The following is a 17,060-nucleotide window of genomic DNA, read 5'->3' on the forward strand; positions in this document are numbered from 1 at the left end:
AAACCATTGGAATTTCCGGACATGTCTGGAAACAATGTTAATAATCTTCCATCACATACGTTTATACGTACCACTCAACTGGCATTTCTGCATTTGATCGGAAACCAATTTCACATTCTGCCTATTTTTTGACACTTTAAAATAAAATTAAATAACAAAATATTACAATCTTATATTAGAACTATTAGATTTCAGCTGGGCACAGTGGCTTATGCCTGTAATCGCAGCACTTTGGGAGGCCAAGGCAGGCAGACTGCTTGAGTCCAGGAGTTCGATACCAGCCTAAGCGACATGGCAAAACTTCATCTCTACAAAAAACACAAAAATTAGTTGGGGATGGCAGCACGCACCTGTAGTCCAGCTACTCAGGAGGCTGAGATGGGAGGATAGCTTGAGCCCGGGAGGCAGAGATTGCAGTGAGCCAAGATTATACCACTGCACTCCAGCCTGGGTGACAGAGCAAGACCTCACCTCAAATGAGAGACAGAAAAAAAGAATGATTAGATTTCTTTGGTAATAATATATAACAGAAGTGAGATTAAACTTAATATAGTATGAATACCTTTAATTAGGAACTGAATTGGCATACTCATTACTTTTTAGGCAACACCATACAAAGCCTGCACAATAGTGAAACAAAGCAATAACAACTATCAAAGAAGTTTACCAACAAAAGTGTTTCTGCCAATGCAATTTAAGCTACTCATTTGCTGTAGTTGTTATCCTCTTAATAGCAATATCGCTTTAATGGCAATCTCTTGTGAGGTTGTTTGATGCTCATGTGGCAAGTTGGTGACTGTAGGTGTCTTTTGGGTTATGGGATTCTAGGCCTTTTTGGTATTACATGTTACATGTTGTTTACCATTTTGAAATCCCATTCCTACATCACTTCGTTGTTGCAGTCATTCAGTTGACAGATTCCTTCATCATGCATTTATTAGTGTACCTAGTTTGTGTAAGACACCAAGCTAAGCAGAGGGGCGCCTATGCTCTCCAAGAGCTGCCATGTGGCTGAGGAGAGAGGGTATGCAATACGCTGACTCTAATACAGCTTCTTTTTATTGTTTTCATTTTGGGGGGGACAGGGTCTTGCTCTGTCACCCAGCCTGGAGTGCAGTGGTGTGATCTGGGCTCACTGCAGCCTCCACCTCCTGGGTTCAAGTGATTCTCCTGACTCAGCCTCTCAAGTAGCTGGGATTGCAGGTGCACACCACCATGCCCAGCTATTCTTTTTTTTTTTTTTTTTTTTTGAGACGGAGTCTCGCTCTGTCACCCAGGCTAGAGTGCAGTGGTGTGATCTCGGCTCACTGCCAGCTCTGCCTCCTGGGTTCACGCCATTTTCCTGCCTTAGCCTCCCAAGTAGCTGGGACTACAGGTGCCTGCCACCACGCCCGGCTAATTTTTTGTATTTTTAGTAGAGATGGGGTTTCACCATGTTGGCCAGATTGGTCTTGAACTCCTGACCTCAGGTGATCCACCCACCCCAGCCTCCCAAAGTGCTGGGATTACAGGCGTGAGCCACCACCCTCGGCCTAATACAGCTTCTTAACTGGTGTGGCTGGGCAAGAGTTACAGGAGTTCCTCCTCACCTTCAGGGAGGCCTGGACAGCATTTCAGACTCTAAGCAGTGTCAGCAATTTAGCCTGGGGCTCTGAACAAATACTTTCATTTTCTCCATGAACCACAATATGGAAAAAAATGTAAGGTGCTAATTACTGTAACAGATATTAAAAAGTAGTACTGGAAAAGAGAGGAGAATAAGTTATGCCTGAAGTGCTTGAGAAGAGCTAGACCTAAGTAGGATTCCTACAGGCAGAAAGTAAAGGGAAGTGGAAAATAATGATTTAGGAAAATACACACACGCTGTGATTCTGCAATCCTCCTGTTGGGAATCTATTCTACAGAAATTAAACCAGCAGGAGGTAAAGACATATGTACAAAGATGTTTATTATAGCCTTGTTTGTTGTGGCAAAAGACTAGAAACAACATAATTATGTCAACAGCAGAATGTTTGAATACATTATGGTATATCCATACTATGGAATGCCTGCAGCTTTTTAAAAATATTAAATCTCTATGTGTTGACCTGTAGTTGTAAAAGTAAGTTGTTTAGCAATGTGAATAGCTAGATCCATTTTTGTGAGGCAACGACTTATAAATGGGTATATGTTGATCTATGAATACTGAGGAAGGTGTAGAAGGATACACCAACCCGTTAATATTGGTCATGTGGGTAGTGGTGGTAAAGAGTGTGGTATTGGTTTGCTAATTTTTCTTTTATAAATCTCTACTGGTCTTGTTACAATGATTTTTTTTTTTTGAAATGGAATCTCACTCTGTCTCCCAGGCTGGAGTGCAGTGGTGTGATCTTGGCTCACTGCAAGCTCCGCCTCCCGGGCTCACACCATTCTCCTGCCTCAGCATCCCGAGTACCTGGGACTACAGGCACCCGCCACCACGCCCGGCTAATTTTTTTTGGTATTTTTTTTAGTAGAGACGGGGTTTCACCATGTTAGCCAGGATGGTCTTGATCTCCTGACCTCGTGATCCACCTGCCTCGGCCTCCCAAAGTGCTGGGATTACAGGCATGAGCCACCGAGCCCGGTCACAACCAACTTTTTAAGTTGTCATTAAAGATTGGTGTTTTGGAGAAGGAGACACAAACCCTGGGGCAAGAGCGATGGGTGAGAACTGAGTGTAGTCTTGTGAAGGGGCCTCCTTGTGAAGTGTTAACTTCTTACATGATTTTACTTCTATGGAGAGGAAAATTTAGTGCATTTGAAGCTTCATCTCCTCTCTTCCTGTTCTGTATTTTTCCTTTTTAATAACCCCGTGTACTAGTCTGTTTTCACGCTGCTGATAAAGACTTACCCAAGACTTGGTAATTTATAAAGAAAAAGAGGTTTAATGGACTCACAGTTCCACGGGGCTGGGGAGGCTTCATAATCATGGTGGAAGGCAAAAGGCACGTCTTAGATGGTGGCAGCAAGAGAGAAAAAAATGAGAGCCAAGCAAAAGAGGTTTCACCTTATAAAACCATCAGATCTCGTGAGACTTATTCACTACCACGAGAAGAGTACGGGGGAAACTGCCCTCATGATTCAATTATCTGCCACCAGGCCCTTCCCATAACATGTGGGAATTATGGAAGCTACAATTCAAGATGAGATTTGGGGGTACAGCCAAACCATATCATCCAGTCTCAGTAGAGAAAGCTATATCCATCCGTACAAGTGGTTTGAAGGAGACTGTGGGAGAAAAGGGAGGGAAGGGGTGACCAGCTCACCTCCATCTCTATATGCTGGTCCCCTCTGCAGACCAACAGTAGGCCCAGGAAGAGACCTGTGGAAAGGTGAGCAGAGGCAAAGGACTGCGATGAGACAGTGGTGGCTAGGGAGTGGCTTCAAGGGGACACGCCGAGGTCAGCCCTCCCTCAACGCTGGAGGGAGCAGAGAGAAAAAAGGCATGCCTCTGAAAAACAGAAAAATTACATAAAGGTTGGTGTGTCGTTTCCCATCCACTGCTCCAGCACCGAGGGCCAGGAGGACTTTTGCTGTGGCTTAAGAGTGATGGTTTCCCTGTGTGTGGGTGTTTCTGAAAATCTGTGTGTTTCTACAGGCAGAGAACACTGGCACTTCTTGCAACTGTCTAAGTCCATCAATAGGTTTTCTTGCATGGTTTACTAATATTTGTCGGAAGCCTCATGAGTCCAATTTTCCACACTAGAGACTAGGAATAGGAATAGGAATAGCAATAGGAGCTATGCTTGTAACTCTACTTTGGCAAAGGATTCTTATTTTATAGAAATGTCAACGGAATGGAATGACTTTACTTAAATACAAACAAAATTTTAAAAACCTATACTAAATTCCAGTTCTTTCCTCCTTCACCTTCCCTCTTTTAAATGAACATTTGTTGTTGTTACCTTTTTTGTGTCATTTGCCAAAGCGCTACAGACTCAGTGGAGAAAACTGGGAAAATTCAGTGAAGCACGGATAATATTTTGGTCTTATGGTATAGAGATAGCGATGAACATTTTTCTTTAAACAGTGATGGGGTATTGTGAACTGCGGTATGCTTTTTTCCTCTTCTGCCACTTTCTGCTTTTTAAAAGAAGGGTGACTGTCTGACCTTCCTGTACCGGTTGTCGCAGCCCGGGCCAGCCATGGTTGCAGACAGACCGCCGGCTGGGTGTCTCCCTGCCGGTCCCCAGCCTGCCCGGCCTTCGCCGGCGCGGCCCCTTTAAGGAGGCAGACGGCGGGGGCGGTCCCCGCGCTGATTGGCGGAGCTCGGAGCCACGTGGCCCTCTCCGGGCTGCTGCTGTTGCTGTTGCTGCTGCGGGGGTCGGGCGCCGGCCAGGGGGTTTGGGTAGGCACAGCTGGACCCCGGGAAGGGGACGAGTCGACAGATGTGCGTGAGGAGGTCCCTGGTCGGCCTCACCTTTTGTACCTGCTACCTGGCTTCTTACCTTACGAACAAGGTGAGGGGGCGGGCGCGGGAGGCAGAGTTTGCACGTGGGAGGTTTGAGTCGGATAATCTTCCCGTGACAAACGGAGCCTCCTTCTGCTTTTTACCTCATTCTTCCTAGTGGCGATGGAGAGCGAACCTCCTCCGCGTGTGGGATGCTCTTTTCGAAATAGGATTTGTCAGCTTGCACTGTCTCTGTTTCCTGCACTGTAAAGCATGGCACATCTCCAGGGAAACAGGATTTTTGGGCTGGCCACTTCCCGGGAACTTGGTGTGGGGCTGTGTGGACTAGTTTTAAGAGCAAGCAAGCAATTGGCTCCTGCTCCCCCGGGGAGGAAGAGTCAGAAGAAATCTGACACATCCTGCCTTTTTTCTAAACACGCCCCTGTCCCAGAGCCCCGTGAGGTTCCAGAAGCCTTTAAATAGAAGAGATTAAACCGTCTCCCCCTCGCACTGCTGATTCCCGAATCAATTTTTTGTACGTCTCCACTGTAAGCACTTTAGGAGATTTTCATGGAATTATTTTTAAAAATAAAACGTACATTTAGTTTTAGGTTTAAACTGATGTCATGAAATCATGAAAAGCTTTTGGCGAGGAAGCAGAGAAGCAGTGGTGCCAGGCTTGGGGTTTTGTTTTGCAAGGAGAGGGAAGCTGGCTTTAGGTTTGGTACCACGCAGGGAAAGGTTGGACCCAGTAAGACCGAGTGAGCATGGCTGGTGCATTACCTCTTGGCCTGGGCTCTGGGCTGGCCCCAGCCAAAGTGGGAATACAGGGTGCAGGACCACCTGGCCCCACTGCGGGGTCTTACCGCGGCCTCCCCACCTGCTCCGCTCTTCCTCTCCCCTCTCTTCCTCTCTGGGAAAGAACCATCAACAAACAGCATTTCCTTCTACCTCCTATCCTAGGGTGAATGGCTGTCTTTATATATTCAGAGGATGCTCCCCAACCCCCTTTCCTTCTCCAGTTGATTTTTATTTTTATTTTTATTTCATTTTTTTGAGATAGAGTCTCGCTCTGTCACCCAGACTGGAGTGCAGCGATGTGATCTCGGCTCACTGCAACCTCCGCTTCCCGGGTTCAAGCGATTCTCCTGCCTCAGCCTCCCTAGTAGCTGGAGCTGCAAGTGTGCGCCACCACGCAGGGCTAATTTTTGTACTTTTAGTAGAGACGAGGTTTCACCTTGTTGTCCAGGCTGGTCTCGAACTCCTGACCTCAGGTGATCCGCCCGCCTCAGCCTTCCAAAATGCTGAGATTACAGGTGTGAGCTGCTGTGCCCGGCCTCCAGTTGATTTTTAGTTATGGCGATATGCCTTTGAAGGTCCATAAATGCAGCCTTCCTGGGAGGCAGTTATGGGTTTTACTTCCTGGCTCCACTTACTTGGCGTTTGGAACCTTACTCTTTCTAAACCTAAGTTTCTTAACTTTAAGATGGGACAAAGCGTGCCCTTGAAAGTGGTGTTGTGGCCGGGCGCAGTGGCTCACGCCTGCAATCCCAGCACTTCGGGAGGCTGAGGCGGGTGGATTGTTTGAGGCCAGGAGTTCGAAACCAGCCTGGCCAATATGGCGAAACCCCGTCTCTACTAAAAATACAAAAATTAGCTGAGCGTGGTGGCAGACGCCTGTAATTCCAGCTACCCAGGTGGCTGAGGCAGGAGAATCACTTGCACCTGGGAGGCGGAGGTTGTAGTGAGCCGATTTTGCACTCCAACCTGGGCAACAGAGCGAAACTCCATCTCAAAAAAAAAAAAGAAAAAGAAAAAAGAAAGAAAGTGTTGTTGTGAGAGTTAATGGAAATGATGTTGGCCAGGCACAGTGGCTCAGGCCTATATTCCGAGCACTTTGGGAGGCTGAGGTGGGCGGATCACCTGAGATCGGGAGTTTGAGGCCAGCCTGGTAAATATGGTGAAACCCCATTTTGACTAAAAACACAAAAATTAGCCAGGCGTGGTGGCAGGCGCCTGTACTCTCAGCTACTCGGGAGACTGAGGCATGAGAATCACTTGAGCCAGGGAGGCAGAGGTTGCAGTGGGCAGAGATCAGGCCACTGCACCGCAGCCTGGGCAACAGAGTGAGACTTCATCTCAGCAAAAGAAATGATGTTTGTAAGGTAGGTGGCCTAGTGCTTGCCATTGTAGCAAACTATAAGGTAAGTGGTCCTCACTCTGGAAGAAAAGAAAGGACAATCTTTTGTTTATACTGTGACAGTAATTAATAACTTTTAACAGATTTGTTTTCTTCTCATGGGACAAGTAGCTAAACTAAAGGAAGATTTTTTTTTTTTTTTTTTTTTTGTAGCACCTACTCAGGAATTTGGGAATTTGTGAAATTTCTGGATTTTTCAATTTAACTATTCTAATTTGTCTAGTGAACCTGATGGATATGATGATAAAATTTTACTTTAAAACAAAATAACCTTTCTTTTATTTCCATATAATCATTAGAAGGGGTAGATTAACACATCTGTCATGAAAGCCCATGAGCCATGGCATTGGTTAGATAAAAAACATTTTATTTAAGCAAAAAAAAGCAGACAAATAGCATTTAGTTCATAGAAATTTATGCCCCTCTCTGGATGTACATTTTCTTTGTTTCTTCCTTTCTTTCCTTTCTTTCTTTCTTTCCTTTCTCTCTCTGTCTCTCTTTTCTTTTCTTTCGACAAAAGCTCACTCTGTCATCCAGGCTGCAGTGCAGTGGTGCAATCTCAGCTCACCACAACCTCCACCTTGCCTTAGCCTCCCGAGTAGCTGGGACTACAGGCGTGCACCACCATGCTGAGCTAATTTTTATATTTTTAGTAGAGATGGGGTTTCGTCATGTTGGCCAGACTGGTCTCGAACTCCTGACCTCAGATGATCCGCCCACTTCAGCCTCCCAAATTTGCTGGGATTACAGGCATGAGCCACCACGCCTGGCCTGGATGTACATATTCATTTGTGGTACTTTTACAAAATTTTTTGGAGCCCCATGGCATTTTATAAATTTTTGTCTGTTTTTTGAGACAGGGTCTTCTTCTGTCACCCAGGATGGAGTGCAGTGGTGCAATCATGGCTCACTATAACTTCTGCCTCCCAGGCTCAAGCGATCCACACACCTCAGCCTCCTCAGTAGCTGGGACTATAGGCACGCGCCACCATGCCTGGCTAATTTTTTTTTTTTTTTTTTATAGAGACGAAGTTTTGCCATGTTGCTCAGGCTAGTTTTTAACTCCTGGGCTCAAGCAATCTGCCCACTTTGCCTTTGCCTCCCAAATGCTGGGTTTACAGGTATGAGCCACCATGCCCAGCCGACAAATTTAATAAAAAAGACAAAATACCTTCCATGTGCATAATGCGTCTAGGTGTTAGATTAAATTAAACCAAATTGTTTGGTCCCAAGAATATATAATCTGAATAATCGAAATCATAGCTGACCACGGGCCCTGAGAATGTAAATACAATGGTTTGGAATGCTTTGGCTTGGGGATGTTGGGAAGTGTCAGAACTAGTGGAAAGAGTAGGTCAAGAACAGCTTTTGTTTATACTGTGACAGTAATTTATAACTTTTAAAAGATTTGTTTTCTTCTCATGGGACAAGTAGCTAAAGGAAGATTTTTTTTTTTTTTTTTTGGTAGCACCTACTCAGGAATTTGTGAATTTGTGAAATCTCTGGCTTTTTCAATTTAACTATTCTAATTTGTCTAGTGACAAATTAGTGGCAGGAAAGAAGCGGAGACAAAGGAGATTGTCCACAGAGGGAGGAGGAGGTGAGCTCGAGAGTGGAGGAGAGGAGATGGGAGAGCCAGGGAGGTTGTACATAATGGGACCCTGGTGAGGAACTTTATATCTCTTAGAAGCTTGAGCCTTTTATGGCCATTGTTTCATCTTCTCAACCAGGACGGTGATGTTCCCTTCTGGCAACCAAGGCTCGGGGTGGGGGTCGGCTTGGACCAAGTAGAGGCCAACTGGGAAGAAATCTGCAGTGGACACCCCATGAGCATATTCGTTCTACTATAAGCATATTCTAGCATGAGCATATTCTACCATGAGCATATTCTACTATGAGCATATTCTACTGTAATGTGGCAGAGAGCATGTAATTTCTCTGCCACATTAATTTTCTTTTGAATTAGTGAAGATTTTTTTTTTTTTTGGTCTAAAGTAGAGGATGCTCTCTTCTAGTTTTTTGAAGCTTCCATTTCAGTTTATTTCCATATTTCTTAGTGTAATTTTCTCCTTCAGCCATTCCTCTATTTATTTGTAGAAAGAAAATTCTTTTGAAAAAATCTCATATAGCTCATTCTGACCCCTTCTATTGTTTGAAAGAATGGTCGATATTTGTTGGAAATTTGAAGCAGCAAGTGTGCTGTCAAAGGAAGCTGCCCTAGGTAGGGAGGGAGGAGAAAGCACCGCATCGTTGAGTTCTGGCTTGGTGGCCTGGGCTGGCCCAGGCTGATGACATGTTCCTCCGTCCTTTGGGAGGTTCCAGCTGTAATCAGGCCCTAGGCAGCCGGCTGTCCTTCTTCCCTTCATAGCAATTGAGCCTTCAGCTCAGAGGCAAAGTTCATTTCTGATCTGGACAAGTGGTTGGCATCTGTAAAATACAAAGAATGTATTAAATTAATAAATACTAAAACCTCAGTGAAAATAAATGGGTAAATGGCAGAAGTACACAATTCACTGAAAAAAGAGATACAAGACCGGGCACGGTGGCTCACGCCTGTAATCCCAGCACTTTGAGAGGCCAAGACAGGTGGATCATCTGAGGTCAAGAGTAGCCAAAAATTAGCCAGACGTGGTGGTGCGCACCTGTAGTCATGGCTACTTGGGAGGCTGAGGCAAGAACACCGCTTGAACCGGGAGGCAAAGGTTGCAGTGAGCCAAGATTGCATCATTACATTCCAACCTGGGCAACGGCGAGACTCCATCTCAAAAAAAAAAAAGAGTTACAAGTGGATAATAAGCATAAGAAATTTACTTACATACCGTTCAATGGCTCCAATTTTTTTTTTTTTTTTTTTTTTTTTTTGAGACAGAGTCTTGCTCTGTTGCCAAGGCTGGAGTGCAGTGGTATGATCTTCACCCACTGCAACCTCTGCCTCCCAGGCTCAAGCGATCCTCTCACCTCAGCCTCCCAAGTAGCTGAGACTACAGGCTTGCACAACCATGTCCGGCTAATTTTTGTATTTTTTGTCAAGATGGGGTCTCACCCTGTTGCCCAGGCTGGTCTTCAACTCCTGGGCTCAAGTGATCCTTCCGCCTTGGCCTCCCAAAATGCTGGGATTACAGGTGTGAATGGCTCCCAAATTGCTCCTTCTCTTTCCTCAAGAACCTCATTGCTAGGGCTTTGCTGTTCAATCGATAGCATTTTGTCTGAGCAACACTTCTCAGTGATGCGAGGAATTGCCAGAAGGGGACAGCAATTAGGACCTTAATTCCATTTGTCATAGATTTCTTTTTTCTCTGTTCTTTAGCAAGGTGAGGCAAGAGTTTCAGGATCTTTGATTTCACCCAGTATGTAGGCCAAAGCTAAGCACACAATAAACGAAACATTTATTGTCGTAATGAAGTTTGTTAAGGGTATTTCAGGCCATGACTCAGATGCTCACTTAATCCTTTCTTTTTCTCCATATGAGAATAAAAATATCAGAAAAGTAGGGAGGAACATATTGAATTATGTAGTAAATAGATTTCAAGGAAGAAGAGGAAGTGTAGAACAACGCATAGGCAGTTAGCCGTAATTGTGGCATTTAGGAGCTCAAACAAGGGGAATTCTGTGTGGACTAATTCCTGGGAAAAAAGAAGATATATAAACTTGCCCAACACCAGTCCACTCCATTTTTTTAGAGCATGTGAAGGATCAGTAGAGTCCTTGCTTAAAGCCATTTGAAGGTTTTAGACTAAAAAAATAAATTATTGGTGGTCAATAATAGGAAAAAAATGCAAAAGATACCCAGAAGGATGAAACACAATTCCTTCACTCATAAAGTGCTATAAATTCAATTATTATACATAAATATACATAAGAGAAATAGAAAATGACCTTGAATTGGTTTAAAAAAAGTCCGTAACATGCTAAAACACAGCAAAAACTATGACTCCTATGCAGAATTAGTTTGAAAAAATCATTTAATACAAACAACATACAAAATCCTAAGATGCAGAATTAGTTTGGAAAAAAAAATCATTTAATACAAAAGACATACAAAACCCCCAATATTGAAGGACAACAAAGGAAAGAAAGACTAGGATGTGGTTTTACTTGAAGAGAAACAAAGAAAGGATTGGATTTTTAGGTAAACTGGACCATAGATAAAGTGGATACCCTGAAAAAACAGACTGTGTCCAGGGACTTGTCTGAATTACTCTGGGGCTGCTACAGTTACAATGTGACATTTCTGGCATCTGGGAAGGTGCTGAGTGTTCCAGCATCTGTAACATCAGACCCAGCTGCTGTGCTTCCTTGTTTGCTCATAATGCCAGCTCCATTTCACCAATTAAAAGACAGCCAGGCTTCTGGCAGCGCTGGGAAAAAGCGGCTCAATCTCTTTTTTTCTTTTCTTTTTTTTTTTTTTTGAGATAGACTCTCACTTTGTTGCCCAGGCTGGAGTGCAGCGGCACGATTTCTGCTCACTGCAACCTCTGCCTCCTAGGTTCAAGCGATTCTTCTGCCTCAGCCGCCTGAGTACCTGGGACTACATGTGTGCATCACCGCACCTGGCTAATTTTTGTGTTTTTAATAGAGACGGGGGTTTCACCATATTGGCCAGGCTGGTCTCGAACTCCTCACCTTATGATCCGCCTGCCTCGGCCTCCCAAAGTGCTGGGATTACAGGCATGAGCCGCCGTGCCCGGCCGGCTCAATTTCTTTAGTATTACTTAGGAGGTCATTTGTTTGCCCAGTTTGTGATTTTGATGAGAATAATGGCCTTTTTAAAACTTGAATGTACCTAGGTTATGTGGTTATGCGGTTATGTTTCTTTAATAGAAATGTCTTTGATTATATGGTTTGTCAATTTTCTATCATTTGAAATGTCCAATAATTTGGTGTTTGTTTTTCAGTATGTGCTGTCTGTCTTGAAATTTACCTACCCTACATTATTCCAAGGGTGAGTATTCTTTGCTCTTTATATACATTTTTAGGAAATGTCCAACCAACATCATTCTTTGAAATAGTTTTAATAACTGCATAGATTTTTTTTTTTTGGCAAATAGACATATTGTAAGATATTTAGCCACCTTATTAACAGACATTTATGTTCCATTTTGGGGGTATGAAAACAATGTTACTAGACATTTTTGTGTTCAAGTCTGCCAGATTGCCAACTATTTCTTTGGGATTGATTCCTACATAAGAAATTTGGGTTAGGCTAGGCATGGTGTCTCATTACTATAATCCCAGCACTTTGGGAGGCTGGGGCAAGAGGATTGTATGAGGCTGGAAGTTCAAGACCAGTCTGGGAAACATAGCAAGATGCTGTCTACAAAAAAAAAAAAATGAAAAAGAAAACTGGCTAACCATATGCAGAAAAATGAAACTGGACCCCTATGTCTCACCATATACAAAAATTAACTCAGGTGGATTAAAGACTTAAATGTAAGATCTCAAACTCTAAAAATCCTAGCCCAAGAAAACCTAGGAAATACTTTTCTGGACATTGTCTTAGACAAATAATTTATGGTAAGTCCTCAAAAGCAAATGCAACAAATGCAAAAATTGACAATTGGTACCTTATTAAACTAAAGACTTTCTGAACAGCAAAAGAAACTATTAACAGAGTAAAGAGATAGCCTACAGAATGGGAGAAAATATTTGCAAACTATGTATCCAACAGAGGACTAATATCCACAATCTATAAGGAACGTAAATAAATCAACAAGAAAAAAACTAAATAATTCCTTTAAAAGTAGGCAAGGTCCACGAATAGACACTTCTCAAAACAAGATGTGCAAGTGGCCAACATATGAAAAAATGCTTAACATCACAAATCATCAGAGAAATGCAATTCAAAACCACAATGAGATACCACCTCATACCAGTCAGAATGGCTGTTATTAAAAAGTCAAAAAATGGCCGGTGTGGTGGCTCACGCCTGTAATCCCAGCACTTTGGGAGGCCAAGGTGGGTGGATTACCTGAGGTCAGGAATTCAAGACCAGCCTGACCAGCATGGTGAAACCCCATCTCTACTAAAAATACAAAAGAATTAGCCAGGCATAATGGCACATGCCTGTAATCTCAGCTATTTGGGAGGCTGAGGTGAGAGAATGGCTTGAACCTGGGAGGCAGAGGTTGGAATAAGTGGGAGGTTGGAGTGAGCCAAGATCGCACCATTGTACTCCAGCCTGGGCAACAAGAGAGAAAATCTGTCTTAAAAAAAAAAAAAAAGGCAAAAAATAACATGTTGGCAAAGTTTTGGAGAAAAGGAAATGTTTATACACTGTTGGTAGGATTGTGAATTAGCTTAACCCCTATGGAAAGCAGTTTGGAGACTTCTAAAAGAATGAAAAATAGAATTACAGTTTGACTCAGCAATCCCATTACTGGGTATATACTCAAGGAAAATAAATTCTTCTACCAAAAATATACCTACACTCACATGTATTTTATCACAGCACTATTCATAACAGCAAAGACAAGGAATCAACTTAGGTGCCCATCAACAGTGGGATAAAGAAAATTTGGTATATATGTATATATGTATGTATATATATATACTGTGGAATACTACACAGCTGTAAAAAAGAGCACAATTACGTCCTTAGCAGCAACGTGGATGCAGCTGTAGGTCATTATCCTAAGTGAATTAACATAGAAAGAGAAAACCAAATACTGCACGTTTTTACTTGTAAATGGTGGCTGAACATTGGGTACACATGGACATAAAGATGGAATAGCAGACACTGGGGATTCCCCAAGGGGAGAGTTAGGGAGAAACGTAAGTAAGGATTGAAAAACTACCTATTAGGTACTACTGTGTTCACTGGGTGACAGGATCAACAGAGGCCCAAACCAGCATCACACAATGTACCCGTGTAGCAAATCTGCACATGCACCCCTTGAATCTTAAAAAAAAAAAGAAAGAAAATTAGCTGGGCATGGTGACATGAACCTGTAGTCTCAGCTACTCAGGAGGTTGAGACAGGAGGATTGTTGGACGCCAAGAGTTAGAGGCTGTGTGATCTTGCTGCTGTACTCCAGTTTGGGTGACAAAGTGAGATCCTGTCTCTAAAAAAAAAAAAAAATTAATTAATTTGGATTAAAGTGCACGAACTTCTTTAGTATCCTCCTTGAATAGTAACATATTCTTTTCCAAAAATGTTTGACCAATTGACATTGCCACCCAGCCTCTATATGAACGTTTCGATAATATTGTGCTCAAACTGTGATTCTCTTTGCTGATTTCATGAGCAAAAGGTGTATTGTTTTGTCGTATAATTTTTTAGGTTATTCATCAAGTTGGACAATTTTCTTATGCATATTATCCACTTGTATCTCTTTTTGTCTAGTTGTGCCTTTTATCCATTTATTTTCATTGAGGTTTTAGTGTTTTTCTTATTAATTTAATAAATTCTTTATATTTTAACGAGCTCAATCTGTTGTCCATTATGTTTTTGGAAATAATTTTTGCAATTTGTTCTTTGCCTTTCAATTTGTTTATAATTATTTCGATTATTTAAATATTTTTTATGTGGTCAGATATATTGACTGTTTCTTTCATGATTGCTTCCATTGCTTTTGTTCTTTTCTTCTCCATCATAAAACCATTTAGATATTCAACTATATTTCATTAAAACTTTATTCATCATTGTCAGTTTAATTTAGTGTATGGTGCAATGTGAAGAAATTGTCCCTTCCCCAGTAGTTAACTAATTTATACTGGCCTCATTTATTCTATAGTCCTTCCTTTTGCCTTATTCCCAAAGGCATAATCATCATTTAGATATTCACCTATATTTCCTTAAAGCTTTATTCAAGCTTTAATTGTTGTCAGTTTAATTTAGCGTATGGTGCAATGTAAGGAAATTGTCCCTTCCCCAGTAGTTAACTAATTTATGCTAGCCTCATTTATTGTGTAATCCTTCCTTTGGCCTTATGTCCAAAGGCATAATAATCTGTATATGTTTGTTAATATCATATACAGACTGTCCCAACTTAACAACGGTTGGACTTACAATTGTTTGACTGTACGATGGTGTGAAAGCAATATGCTTTCAGTAGAAACCATACTTAAGCTTTTGAGTTTTGCTGTTTCCCAGGCTAGCGATATGCCATACAATACTCTCCCCTGGTACTGGGCAGTAGTAGCAAGTGGTGAGCTGCAGCTCTCAGCCAGCCACGCTAATATAAATGTTCTGAACATGTTTATGGTAGGCGAGGCCAAGCTCTGGTGTTCGGTAGGTTATGTGTATTCAATGCTCTTTCAGTTATGACATTTTTAACGTATGATCAGTTTGTTGGGATATAACCCTATTGTAAGTTGAAGAGCATCTGTATAAAGTCATTTTTTGTCTGGGCACAGTGGCTCACACCTGTAACCTCAGCACTTTGGGAGGCCAAAGTGGGAGGATCTCTTGAGGCTGGGAGTTTGAGACCAGCTTGGCCAACATGACGAAACCCTGCCTCTACTAAAAATACAAAAATTAGCCAGGTGTGATGGTGAGCATCTGTAGTCCCTGCTACTTGGGAGGCAGAGGCACACAAATTGCTTGAACCCAGGAAGCAGAGGTTGCAATGAGCTGAGATCATGCCACTGCACTCCAATCTGGGCAACAATGTGAGACTGTCCCAAAAATAAAAGATTTTTTTTTTAAAGTCATTTTTCTTTTTCTTTCTTTTTTTTTTTTTTTTTTTTTTTTTGAGAGGGAGTCTCGCTCTATCGCCCAGGCTAGGGTGCAGTGGCCAGATCTCAGCTCACTGCAAGCTCCGCCTTCCCGGGTTCACGCCATTCTCCTGCCTCAGCCTCCCAAGTAGCTGGGACTACAGGTGCCTGCCACCACGCCCAGCTAGTTTTTTGTGTTTTTCAGTAGAGACGGGGTTTCACCGGGTTAGCCAGGATGGTCTCGATCTCCTGACCTCATGATCCGCCCGTCTCGGCCTCCCAAAGTGCTGGGATTACAGGCTTGAGCCACCGCGCCCGGCCAAAAAGTCATTTTTCTAAGGTCTCTTTTTGGGTATGTATTGGTCAAGTTTGATGTTAAGGGACTAGTGCTGAATTGTTTTCATTGTTAAACCATTTAAATATGTAGTAGAGCGAGCCGTCCCTCACTCTTCTTTTAAAAAAATGTTCGTTATATTATCACCACTATGTTATTTCAGGTGAACTTTAAACTACTTTATCAAGCTCCTCCCTAATATTTCATAGCAAACACGTTTGTTTGTTTTTCTAGAGGCAGGCTCCCTCTCTGTCACGCAGGCTGGAGTACGGTGGCATGATCATAGCTCTCTGCAGCTTTGAACTCCTGGCCTCAAGCGATCCTCCCGGGATTACAGGCGTGAGCCACTGTGCCCGGCCTCATAGCAAAAGTTTTAAAGTATCTTCTGTGATTATGGGTATTTTAGTCAATAAAGCTGGGATACCGGTTTCTTTCTTACAGAGAAGCAAGCGTGTTTTGGTTCTGATTGTCTTTCCACATCTCTAAAGGTAGAGGGACTGAGGGAAGGTGCGTAGGAAAGGGTGATCTCTATGCTTGGATTGCCATTCTCCTCCTTGTCCTTGGATGAGACAGACTGAATGCACCTCTCCCATAGAATGTAAGATCTACAAAGGCAGGAATTTTGATTTATCCATTTTGTCACTGGCGCATTCCCAGTGCCTAGAACAATGCCTGGTGTCTGGTAGGGCAGAGCAACGTATTCTGCAGATGCCTGGGGTACATCAGTGAAGAAAACAGATCCCTGCCCTCATGGAGCTTGCTTTTTAAATTCCATCTGTTCCTTAAATTCACCTGCAGTGAATGGTTACCCTCCATTTAACTACACAATTCAGAACCTGGGAGTGATTCTTGTTTCTTTTGTCTCCTTCATCCTCAACATCCGGTTAACCACCAGGGCCTCCTAGACATCTTCAGAATCTGTCCACTTTCTTCATCCATCTTGCCCCTTTCCAAGCCACTGTCTTCTCTTCAATTACTATAAAAACTCCTAACTTACTTCTTTGCCCCTAGTCTTGCTTCTCAGAAACATTCCCTCCCTTGTAAAGAGAGGGAGCTTCCCCAAATGTAAATGGGACAGGGTCACTCCCATGCCTGGAAGCCTTCAGTGAGTCCCCAGTTTGAAGTCCCAGCTCCTTATGATTGACGTGGTCCTTTAGGATCAGCCCCTTCTCTCCAGGGTCAGCTCTTGCTGCCCTCTCTCCAATGCTCCAGTGCTGCGGTCCAGACCAATTGAACTTCTCCAAGAAGCTTTGAATGAAGCCATTGTCTCTCTCACTTCTGAGCCTTTGTCTCTTCTGGATCTTCTGCTTTGAACGTGCTTCGGGTTTTTGCACAAAGTTATTCTCTCTTGGAAGTCTTACCCACTCACTAGACTAGGTTAGCTTCCCTCAACAGAGTGGCTTATAGTACCTGGTACACTTCCTTTTAGGGCTTCACGCACTTTGTTGTAATTATTGATT

At 42.9% G+C, this 17,060-nt stretch overlaps 1 protein-coding gene across 1 annotated transcript in view; it reads left to right on the forward strand.

Moving 5' to 3' along the window:
- Window positions 1-4,307: 4,307 nt before the first annotated feature.
- Window positions 4,308-17,060, forward strand: part of TMEM241 (transmembrane protein 241) — a 147,204-nt gene continuing 134,451 nt past the window's right edge. The window contains exons 1-2 of the mRNA XM_011988092.1: window positions 4,308-4,481; window positions 11,507-11,553. Of these exons, the coding sequence (XP_011843482.1) occupies window positions 4,410-4,481; window positions 11,507-11,553 (119 nt within the window). The 5' untranslated portion in view covers window positions 4,308-4,409. The remainder of the gene's footprint in view (window positions 4,482-11,506; window positions 11,554-17,060) is intronic.

This window comes from Mandrillus leucophaeus, unplaced genomic scaffold, assembly GCF_000951045.1.
Source record: "Mandrillus leucophaeus isolate KB7577 unplaced genomic scaffold, Mleu.le_1.0 Scaffold322, whole genome shotgun sequence".
NCBI lineage: Eukaryota > Metazoa > Chordata > Mammalia > Primates > Cercopithecidae > Mandrillus > Mandrillus leucophaeus.